At 40.2% G+C, this 11,085-nt stretch overlaps 2 protein-coding genes and 1 long non-coding RNA gene across 3 annotated transcripts; 1 reads left to right on the top strand and 2 right to left on the bottom strand.

The window, feature by feature from the left end:
* The first annotated feature begins 384 nt into the window (after positions 1-384).
* On the top strand, positions 385-4,846 carry LOC107218990 (coiled-coil domain-containing protein 63-like). Its single transcript, XM_015657039.2, has 7 exons — positions 385-545; positions 690-1,194; positions 1,830-2,164; positions 2,363-2,586; positions 3,145-3,407; positions 3,492-3,778; positions 4,109-4,846. Exons 2-7 carry the CDS (start codon positions 844-846, stop codon positions 4,287-4,289), a joined length of 1,641 nt encoding a protein of 546 aa, XP_015512525.1. The 5' UTR covers positions 385-545; positions 690-843; the 3' UTR covers positions 4,290-4,846.
* Positions 4,847-5,897: 1,051 nt separating this feature from the next.
* Positions 5,898-7,706, bottom strand: LOC107218979 (coiled-coil domain-containing protein 42 homolog). Its single transcript, XM_015657027.2, has 4 exons — positions 7,226-7,706; positions 6,798-7,086; positions 6,461-6,700; positions 5,898-6,365 (listed from the first exon to the last, which is right to left on the bottom strand). Exons 1-4 carry the CDS (start codon positions 7,339-7,341, stop codon positions 6,015-6,017), a joined length of 996 nt encoding a protein of 331 aa, XP_015512513.1. The 5' UTR covers positions 7,342-7,706; the 3' UTR covers positions 5,898-6,014.
* A 1,020-nt stretch (positions 7,707-8,726) lies between these two features.
* On the bottom strand, positions 8,727-9,471 carry LOC124293521. Its single transcript, XR_006903371.1, has 3 exons — positions 9,128-9,471; positions 8,868-9,004; positions 8,727-8,805 (listed from the first exon to the last, which is right to left on the bottom strand). It is a non-coding gene; the product is annotated as an uncharacterized LOC124293521 (long non-coding RNA).
* Between the last annotated feature and the right edge of the window lie 1,614 nt (positions 9,472-11,085).

Genomic DNA, 11,085 nt, shown 5'->3' with positions numbered 1-11,085 from the left:
ATGACACGGTGTGCGATAGACAAACATATGCTTAGCTGCTCGTTGCCCAGGTAACACGATACAGCGATACAAGTAGCGGGTAACATCGACGCTTGGCAACGGCAGACAGGCAGTGCAGGCAGAAAAGAAGAAGAAGAAAAAGTAAAGAGACCAGTGACAGCTGTCAAAACTGCAAACAAACGTGACCGGATAGTTGAGACGCAGGCTGCTCCGGAACGGTCCCGGGAAGACATTTAAGCTGCACCAAGAACAGAGACATTTTTTTGCATCTGCAGTCGGTTGCGAAGCAATCGGTAATCATCGTCACGGAATGGAATAAGAAAAAACCCTCCGAACCGAGCGCACTTTCGGCAAATTGATTTCTCTTATATCGCCTATGGGGGGTTATTTTTAAAAAGAGTTAATCCATCGGTGTTAATCTCGCTCCGTTGCGACGACTTGTCAGGGCGCGGCCTTGACGGACACAATTCGAGATATTCTACGTTGCGAGAACTGATATAACTTCGCGAAGGATACTTCCAGTCGAGTTTCAAGTTTCATTCTAAGTATGTCCGAGTATTGGTTACACTCTGATTGGGATGCGTTTACGTCACCTTTCGTACAACGTTGATATCTCGAGTCAGAAGAGCAAACAAAATCGGGGAAACTTTCTACTACCTGCTATACTGATTTCGAACTCTGTTTTTTAGTGTGAAAACAAAAGGATAACTAAGAAACTCGGGGAGTCGGGTGATCTTGATTGTTCGTGAAAAATCTACTCTCGATCGTCGCCTCTCCCCGTTCAAGATCCAAGAACTGAATCCGTTCCGTTCCGACAAGAAATAGCGATAAAAAGAAATCACGATGGCGTTCAGGTCGCAACCCGTGCAAGAGGAGGTGGAGCTGGAGGTTCTTGCCGAAACTGAACTGTCCAGGTTGAAACGGCAGTATAGAATAATGGAAAACGATAGGGCAACTTACGCGGAGGATGCGAGGCTGCAGCTGAGGAATCAGCAGAATATGATAAATCAACTCGAGTTTGAAAAGGCGGAGCTGATGCTCGGTATCAAAACCGCGACTTCGGGCGCCAACAGCAAAAAAGACGAAGCCATGGGAGAGAAACTCAAGTGTCTGCTCGCCACTCGTACGAAATATAAAGAAACCATCGATAACGAAAGGCAGCAAATAACCGAACTCGAGGAACAGATACTCAAGGTGAGAACCCGGGGCTTTAATTGGACGAGGAATAAAATCTCCTCTTCGAGAATTGCTGGCGTGTCTTTTGTCGGGAGTTTAATGGGGGCTTCGAAGACTCGAGGAATACGGTTCCTGGAGAACAGGAAGATGTAGAGTATCGGGCGTAGCTAGTTTTTGACGTCGCTCGGTGAAGTATTGTCAAAAAAGCACATACCGCAATTAAGCTGTTACTCGTTGGTGACACGTGGGTCGACTTACAGTTCTTTTAGCCTTTCACACGACACTAGATTTCCGGTTTCTTTACCAAACGCTGCAGAGGGTTACGCTGGCTACGGTGGGTGGTTAATGTAAGCCCGTTTCCTTTTCGGCATTTATATTTAAACCGGCTTTTCCTAGATTGACTTGCTCAGTTCGTGGGAAGCGACCGAAATAATGTTAATCATCAGCAGACTTCCTAAGATAAACTCGACGCGATTTATCGGTCGTTTTTACCCGTGACTTATTACGCTTCGGAATCCTTTCGAAAAGGCGATGTAACGATAGAATAAAACTTATCGCGCGGTAATATCGAAGAAACTTGAGATCCGATTCAATTCTTCCGATTCTACAGCTATCGCAACAGGTAAATATTTTACTATCTAACTGAACCAAAGGTCTCGCGAGAAGTGACGCGAATGAAGATGATCGTGCAAACGGATAGCCAGTCGAAAGAGCTGGCGGTAAAGCGTAACCGAATGGTAAACATCCTGGAGAACCGTTTAGAAGTAGCGACGAAGAGGTTCAACATGATCGTTACGGATAACAAGAGATTTAGAGAAGATATCACCTCGCTTCTGACCGAGAGGCAGCAATTCAACGTGCTTTGGCTAAAGCTAATTGGCCAGTTAAACACTGGAAAACAAGTAATCAACGATCTTATAGAGCAGGCAACCGTTACCTTCAATATGAGGGACGAAGAATTGAACAAATTGCACGCGCTGCGCGAGAGGTAAGACGCACTTTCTACCCAACTATCGACTGCGATTCATTTTACGATGAATATCCGGGGGAAAAAAGCAATTCATTCCTAATAATTGTTTAACCATGCGCCTTAGTGTCGAAGTATAGAACCTGGCTCTCAATTGGAACCGCGGGTCTGCGAAATTGCAATGTCAACTGAATTAACGCCGCTTTTTTTCACCCGCAGGGGTGCGAGGGACCTCAAATCCCACACCTCGGAGATGTGCGAGCTCCAGAGAACGCTCGACAACGAATGGAAGCTGCAGGAATTTCTGGGGGTGAAAGGCCAATACCGTGACACCGGTGATTTGAACACAAAAAAGGACGCGAAACGGCAAAACAGACACGATGAAATGCAGAAGAAAGTCGCCGATTACACTCACATCCTTGAACTGATCAAGCAATTCACTGGTGAATGTTCGATAATTAGTCATAATGATCGCTATTTATAATTGTTTTTCTACACATCGTTATTTACACTCGTCAAAGTTAAACGCGAGACGAATTAAATGGCAATCAGTTCTGCAGGTGCAATTTGCACGTAACCTTACTGATCCTGATCCCGTATCCACATACGAATAAGCCACGGTATAAATATGCAGCGATTATTTGGACGCTCGACTTTTGAAGAGCATGCTTATAGAATCCATACTAATCGACGTGCTTGATTTATACTGTCGGATTAATTCTGACGTGGGGAAAGGAGGATTTCTTTTTCACGTCATTTAAGGTAGCTAAATGGAGTGAAAGCAGTGTTTTCGTAGGTTTCTTTATCGCAGCTTGCTTTTTTTTTCCTACAATCGAGCATTTTTTCCAGAGATCAAAACTTTTTAACCGTTGGTCGATGGATCCGCAGATTTCACTCGGGTATCAAGCCTCCCCGAAACTCTTACACACGCTTTGTTTTAAGGTTGAAAAAAAAGTTACTTGACGGGTAACCGGTTTTCTGAGAGATCGATTCGATTCCAGGGGAGCAAGAGATCGACAGGCTCATGACGCACTTCGTCAAACAAGAGGAGGAAAACTTCGCCCTCTTCAGCTACGTGAACGAATTGAATGACGAACTGGAGGGTCTTCAGGCAAGGGTGGGTCAGCTGCGAGTCGCCATTGACGAGGCACGAGCCCTCAACACACACAGAAGTGAACAGCAGGCGCAAACCCTCGACAGGATAGCGAAGCAGCTGGAGGAACAGACTTCCGTCGCAGCCACCGCCGAGAAGAGTTTGGCCGAGGTGGGTGATCCGATCTGAAAAAGACGGTGTAACGCGTTCTTAAAAAAACTTCTCATCTGACCAAGTCCTTTTTTTCCGAATCAGTGCAACGACGTGATCGAGAAACTACTCCGTGGAATCGAGTCGCTGTTCCGCGCGGTCAGGTGCGACAATTCGCCCATCCTCGAACTCCTCGGCGACAATTCTCACGTGACGACGAATAACGTTATGCTCTATCTCGGGATCATCGAGAAACGGATCACCGACCTTTTCAACCAAGTTCACTGGGCCGACAAGGCAAGGAAGGCCCCGAGTCGACTTGACGAATCGAAAAAACCTCGGCTAAAAGTTCCCGTCCTATCCCAAATCGCTCCAACGCAACCTTGTGCTCTGTGAGTTGAAAACGACACCCGCAATCGATTCATTCCTTCCGTCCTCCATCCTCTTCTCAGTCGGCTGACAGCTTTATTCCGAATTCTTTACGCGAATTATTTTTAAGACTCGATGCTGTGATCAAACAATGCCGTAGACGGTAGAATAAATATCTGTAAGTCCGTCAATTGTCACAGAGATTTTCCAGCCGCAGCGCAATTCTTTTTAAGATGTAAAAACAAGCCAATCAGTTAATACCCAACCGGGTATTACCTTAAACTAACAGAGATTTTTCGGCATTATTATATGCTGTTATTACGCTCAATATATTAAAAAAAAAAAAAATGCAGGTGCGTGGAGAAGGAGGAATTACAGAACGTTTCGGAAGGTCTTGACGCACCGCTAACGAGGCAAGAAGCGACCGTAAAACTCCAACAACGTTTGGAGGATGATTTCAGCGAACTTTTGCACAATGTGTCCGGCTGTCATCTACCAGCAGCAAGAAAGATTATGCAAAGGCGTTACCAGTAGTTATACGAAAGCTGAAAAGAATTTTTAATGTTCTTCGAATAAAACTAGCAAGTAAATTAATGCAACGATGATAATACCCGCACTCAATCATGATTCGGTGTACGATGTACGAACCTTGGACTTTTCTGAGAAGTATATTTCTTTTTTTCAATTCTTGCTGTGGCTATTGTTTTTTAATACCCACTCTTTATTTTAACAAGAACTTGACAAGTTATTTTGTCTTTACACTCTGCGACACAGTTTTGCACGATCAATACATGCGAAAATTCAGGTCAGGTTAATACTTATGACTTTTATCACGCACGCTAGTCAAGTAAGGCTAGTCATACACGTGTCACATAAATCTACGTTTGTATTTATATTTTTATCGAAACTGAAACAGGGGCGTACATTTTTTCAACCTCATGTTTCTAGAAACTTGGAATGTGATACAACAGGATCGCATATACTGTTTATATATATATTGTAACGGGCAGTTGTTCAAAGTCGCATCAACACCGACAGTATTTGGATTATCCACCATTTGTACCATTGTATTTGGATTAATCGCTATTAAACATGTGTTTTAGTTAAACATACACTCGTCTGTCTCGCTGTCAACGCATTCCTCGAATATATAACTTTATCTTGAAAAAGGGAGGGAAATAAAACCAACAGTCAGCCAAGGATTTCCCTGGTCTGAAAGGTTAGCGGTGTTTTCGGTCAATAACCCATAACAAAATACATACCTATAGGCAGGTGACTCTGTTTACTCCGAGTTCGCGATTAGAAGGGAGTACTGGGAAACCCGTATCTTCGACTAGGTGACATACGCTTCTTTCACTTGTCTCCAGTTGAAGCAACGGCCTACAAGTCCTTGTCTTACTGAAGGGAGCAACGGCGGAGGTGCTTGTTCACATTCCTAGGCGGCCTTGGTGATACCTAAGTCCGTATAGTTCGACTATCAAGGGTCTTTGGGTCTGATAAGCTGATCCAGCTTTTGCCCATCGGAGGGGGCTGCTTATAAATCTATTAAATTTGACAAAGAACACAATAATAACGGGTTTATCACATAGGCTGTGGCCCAAGATAAACCGCACCCGTTACAATATATATGACAGTAAATATATATTTTTAAATAATTTATTTAATAATCGCAACGTACACTCATTGGTTGCATTTGAATATAAAATGAGGAATGAAAACAATCGGTTAATTAATGATTAATAATTGTCAACTCTCATAATTTGTGAGAATCGCAATTTATTACGGAATTATCATGCAGACATGATACATAATCAGTGTGCGGTTTTCGTAACGCGGAGCACTTAAGGGGGGGTACAGCTTGGACGGTCTAAAATTATACCTAGTTTTGGGAGTTGTTTTTTTTTTTTTTAAAGAAAATGAAAATACTTACAGTAATTTGATTTTGAGAGCTTTATTTCTTATAGTTTCAAGATCATGTTACTTGTATGCCGTCATTTCGTTATTAATTTCGATGCAAATATTCTAAAATGTTCTTAAAACTATAAATAACAATGCATTCGAACTCAATTTGTTTTAAGTGTTCTAATATTATTAAAAAAAAAAAAAACAACAACAAACAGGAATGATGTTAGACTGTCCAAGTTGCCCCCCCCCCCCCTTAAGGTCAAAGCAAAAGGGAAAATTTTTAAGTCTCATTAAGCTTTCCATCGCGTAGTTTGAAGCGTAGCGGGATGCTACCCTATAACTTGCGAGTTAAGCTCAAGCATCCTTTGACTTTGCTTCTGTTTGTGCCTTCCTTCGAGCTACGCGAACGATCCGTTTCAGTTCCAGAATAGTTCGTTTGATGTGCACCAATTGGCGTTCAACGTCATCGCGATCCACTTCTACGGGAATCCCCTTGCGCCTGCAAATCTGCTGATAAACATTCCAGCAACACGCTCGAACTTGAGTCAATTCGAGATGCTTCGCTGCAGTCGTTTCCTTGATTCTCTGTACCGCAGTTTCCCAACGCAAAGCGTTCACTTTCGCTTTGTCGTATCTGCCCTGTAGATCCGCCAATCTGTTGTTCAAGTTTATTAACTTTTGAGCCTTGTCGTCCGTCAGACGAACCTGTGGAAAGTAGAATAGAAAATAGGTAGCTAAATCGGTTTTTCGATTCAACAAATACTGTAAGGCTGTTATACAATCCTGGGAGATTTCAGTACCATTTCTGTGCTTGCGTCCTCCAGTGCTTGAAGATTTTCATCCTGTCGTTCGGAAAGTTCTTTTCTAGCCTCGGTTAAGCATTCGTATCGCGTCAGAATTTCGGATATAGATTGAAATTGCCCTGTCTCAGAGATCACTCTCTCCAAATATTCTTGATACATACCGTAATCTGCCACGTGTTTCTCCATGCTTTTTTTTATTTCTTTCATGTCGTTCAACTTCGCTTCCATCTCCCTTATCTAAATTTGTTACTGGTGTTAATATTTTCGATAGTAATTGTACAAGTGATGGAAAACAGGGAGTACATCCTGTTGTTGCGATTATTTATACTTTTACCTCTTCTCGTCGTTTGTTTTGCAGTAAAAGTTCCTCGGCAATTTTGTGTTCGGCCCTTTCTCGTTTTTCTTGATTTTCCTTGGCAAATTTATTAAACTTTTGAAACGACTGACGAAAAATAAGCTCCTTTCGCCTCAATTCTGCCCAGTGCTTATCCATTTCTTTTCTTTTCTCAACCTGCTCCTGCTGTTTCTCTGTTAGTTGATTCTCGGCTAGGTCTAATTCGCGACGTGCCTTCACCAATTCGGCTGCCGGACTTATTCGAGCAACGTCCCATTCTGACAATTTTCTGAAATTTTCAAGCCAAAATATACTCTCGTTATTCAAGACTTCGGCAAACATCGTTATTGTCAGGATGACGGTGAGTAATTCGATCAAATTAGTATTTAGACCAATTTTTATTTAATGTAAAATACCAAATACTTTACTTTATATTCCTGCCTTCTGCTTTGGATATGAAATATTCCGCTATAGCTTTCTGCGGGTCGGTAGTGATTTGCGCACGATGAATGAGATTCTTTGAATTTTTCACATGTGGCGCCATATTTTACCAGATGTATACAGCAGGTATTTCTTATGAGAGTAGAGGATAAATACGATCAAAATCATAAATAAATTCAGTAACCAAACACTGTAAAGGGCACGTGTCACGGTAAAAATACCTTCTTTGACACTGCTGCATAGCGTGTTTATCGATCAAACTATTTAAACGAGGCAAGCTCGCGCCTTCGCGGCTCTAGCGCCATCTGTGTATAATAAAAAACATATTTCAGGAGCAGCTGGGTATTTTTGTTACACAGGTTTGGCGGGACACCCATTCTTTGAATCAGTCTGAATACAGAAAAAAGTCTTATCATCATGAATATATTCCGATAGTAAAGGGAATACATTCTTAATTGACAAGAGGTAAATCGATGTATTTCAAAAACCAGATACGTCGAAAATACTTGACAATTTTAAGTTTTTGGAATAACCATACGGATTTTTTATATTATACTTTTGCTCTGTATGACGCGAGACCGTACAGCGTTTCTTGACGGTGTAAGTCTTGTGCAAACCGTAATTATACATACTTATTATTGTATACATATATTACGTCGTAGAACGTAATTACTCTCGAGTTTCGCCAGACGTCTAACTTTCTCACTGTCTGATATTATCGTTAGGTGAATCATGATTCATCGATGACAATAATGTACGCTTCTATATCCTGTAAAAAAAAAACCGAGATAACAATGATAAAGCTCGTTTATAGTATGGTGTGAGCTACAGTCGCATGGAAGCTATACTTCTACAAATATAATCGTATCTAGAATCCGGTAGCGGGGATAATGCAGATTCAGAGAACACGTGGACGTGCGAGTGCGGTCAGCTGTGCGGTTTATGTATTAATTCAATTAAAAAGTGCTCTCCGAAATAAACAAAAAATGTGTGGTACGAGGTACTGTTGTGTTGTGGATTGCAAAAATACCCAATCGAAAAATTCAGAGTTAACTTTTTATTCGTTTCCGAGATGAAATTGGGAAATTAGCACGAGAAATGAGTGGATAAAAGCTGTCAGAAGAATGTAAGTAATATTATAACAATTTGATACAAGGAATTAACGTATTGAAAATATGCAAACGTCAGATTTTCTGTAATGTTTTATTTTTATAGTACACCAGATAACAAGCCATGGCAGCCGAATAAGAACACTCGGATCTGCAGTGCTCATTTTATTGGTGATAAACAGTCTAACATCGAAAACAGCCCAGCGTATATTCCAACAATTTTTCCGCCTGTATCCAAAAAAAAAGTCATACCAAAATCGGCCATAGCTAGACACGAGCGACTTCTGATGAGAAAATCTGTGATTTATTAATGTTGTTATAAACCGAAATAAAAAATGTAGTTTTCTAAATCTAATTTCAATAACCAATATACTTATTCCTTTATTATTTATATTTTTTTGATAAGGAGATACATCTCCATTTTCCATTTCTGTTTTGCATGTATAGATGCAAAGTTCCTGAAAATATATTTTTTTACATTATTATTGAACTATTCATTTATCTCATAATTAATACATACCTCTAATTTCACTTCGTACGGCAGATTATGTACTCTCGTCCGTGGTATTACTTTCCCACGGACGATTCGTTCTCCACTAGCTTCATCATCAATTTCGACGACCTACTGAACATGATGGCTTTGGAATAGTTTATACCCTATAAATTTTTAATTAATTGATCATCGTATTGTTAGTAATACGATAATCCTAAAATTAAGTACGTAGTAAAAATTACAATGAATTTGAAATAATATCTGATATGTTTCGTGCATTTACTTACCTTTCGACACAGATTTTCCGCGAGAGAATTCTGCATGGATATTCTGAAATCCACATTTGACGATAGTGTGGCTCATAATATCACTTTTAATTTCATATTGCACTGAATAAAACAATAGTTTAAAACAACGTCCTCGAGTTGCCGCCGTTAACCGACAGATAGCGTTGCCGTCGTTTCGCCATGATATCCAAGAGGCGTATTGCAGCGCTTAATTCAGTCAGCGCAACAGCCTGGAACAATTTCACGATCAGTAACGAACAGAGCGTTTATAGGATCATTTTTCGTTTCTATAATACATCACGATAGGCAGTCGAGGATTGTAATTTTTTAATAACGTTTGATTCACGCATTTTCGGAAGTCTCGGCTCGCATATTTATTCCTAGTCGAAAATGATGACTAGGAAAGAAAAAACCAATAAAAGGAGAAGACGAAGAAGAAGAAACAAGGTGATTGCTCGCATGAACGGCCGGTACTTTCAGCTTCAGATTAACTGGCAGCTTCGTCGCGAGGCTGCGGTCAATCGAATGCCCCTCAGCAAGACTCTTGAAGATATAATCAACTACATCAGGGAACACGAGCAAACGGATTGTCTAGTAGTAGGATTTGCATCGGAGGAGTTCAACCCTTTTCATCCAGAGATTCCATGCATCAGCACTGCGTTAGTTGACTGAATTAAAAGTAAATTTAAAACTATTTTTATACCCAAGTGCATGGTTGCCATTCATTTATCACCGATCAAATTACGGTTGTTGAACTTTCTGTAGAAATAAAACAATTTTTAAACAAAATAATTGCTGTATTATTTAGTATTGATATACTCTCCTATTACATGTTAAATGGTACTTTATTGTCATCGAATGCACGTGAAATTTTACATCTAACAATAAGACGTCGTCTCAAAATTTTAGTTGATAATCATCACAGTGATCGATGAACGCAATAAGCGTATCTTATCGAGCTATGTGTCATATAAGCGTCTATATTTTCCAATCGGGACATTTACAGCTGATGATGGAGCAGTGAATTTATTTTCATTCGAATTTACATTGCATTGTCTGAATTAGTTCTCGAGAAAGACGTATTGAATAAAGCTGTGGGAAAACTAATGGACTTATTGTTAGGTGTAAAAAGAGGTGAAATTTCAGTATTCTATGTCGACGCGATATTACATTGGGATCTTATAAGACGGGTCGGTAAGTGCAGAGTACTAGAAGTACCACCGCGCCCACTCGTGCCCGGTAAAACATAACGAAAAATAACACGAGGCAAATTTCACGTGCAAATGACTATAACGACGCAAATGATACGAGAAACAAAGGCTATGTTGATCACAGGCACGTAAAATTTCTATGTAAAGAAGCTCATTTCGGAGCCATCAGAGCTCTCATTCCTTTAATCGTACCAATCCTGTACAGTTTTAGTTACAATAAGTTTGATTGCGTCTTGAAAAATGGCGCCAACTGGATCATAATCTCTCACGTGATCTCTGCTCTCTGATGGCATTCTTGCACTGGCGTCAATATAATGATTAGCAGCATGATTAGCAGCATCCAGAGCTGTCAAGGTATGTATATGGGCTATTCTGCGTCAACCGGATCAGTCATCTCTCAGATATTTTTTTAATTTGGCATGTGGATTGTGTAGGGGGAGTTAGATTTTTGTGCCAAAGCGCGAATCTCATAATGCAAAATTCGATTTTTTATCAACAGTAACAAATTAGACTCCCATTTTTTTCAAGAATTCATAACTTCGGCAAAAAATTAGGTACAATATTTTTTTTTTTTTTCAAATTACGCGGACAGCTCCATAGAATTTAAAAAAAATACGAAATGGTAAAAAAAAGTTGTTATCAATTGTTTATTTAACAATTAATTTTTCAAAGATTTTTAAAACAGCGACTGAGATGACCAAAAAATTTTTTTTAAATTCTGACATGTTCCTTGAACTGTACTACAAC

The sequence above is a fragment of the Neodiprion lecontei genome, chromosome 3 (genome assembly GCF_021901455.1).
Source record: "Neodiprion lecontei isolate iyNeoLeco1 chromosome 3, iyNeoLeco1.1, whole genome shotgun sequence".
In the NCBI taxonomy this organism is placed as follows: Eukaryota; Metazoa; Arthropoda; class Insecta; order Hymenoptera; family Diprionidae; genus Neodiprion; species Neodiprion lecontei.
This window is presented reverse-complemented; position numbering and strand designations above follow the sequence as displayed.

Coding starts and splice junctions, on each gene's coding strand:
- LOC107218990 (XM_015657039.2), top strand. CDS start 844: ATGGCGTTCAGGTCGCAACCCGTGCAAGAGGAGGTGGAGCTGGAGGTT. Junction 3,408..3,491: donor CCGAGAAGAGTTTGGCCGAG/GTGGGTGATCCG, acceptor TTTCCGAATCAG/TGCAACGACGTGATCGAGAA. Junction 3,779..4,108: donor CCAACGCAACCTTGTGCTCT/GTGAGTTGAAAA, acceptor AAAAAAATGCAG/GTGCGTGGAGAAGGAGGAAT.
- LOC107218979 (XM_015657027.2), bottom strand. CDS start 7,341: ATGGCGCCACATGTGAAAAATTCAAAGAATCTCATTCATCGTGCGCAA. Junction 7,087..7,225: donor GCAGAAGGCAGGAATATAAA/GTAAAGTATTTG, acceptor TGAAAATTTCAG/AAAATTGTCAGAATGGGACG. Junction 6,701..6,797: donor AAAACAAACGACGAGAAGAG/GTAAAAGTATAA, acceptor TAACAAATTTAG/ATAAGGGAGATGGAAGCGAA.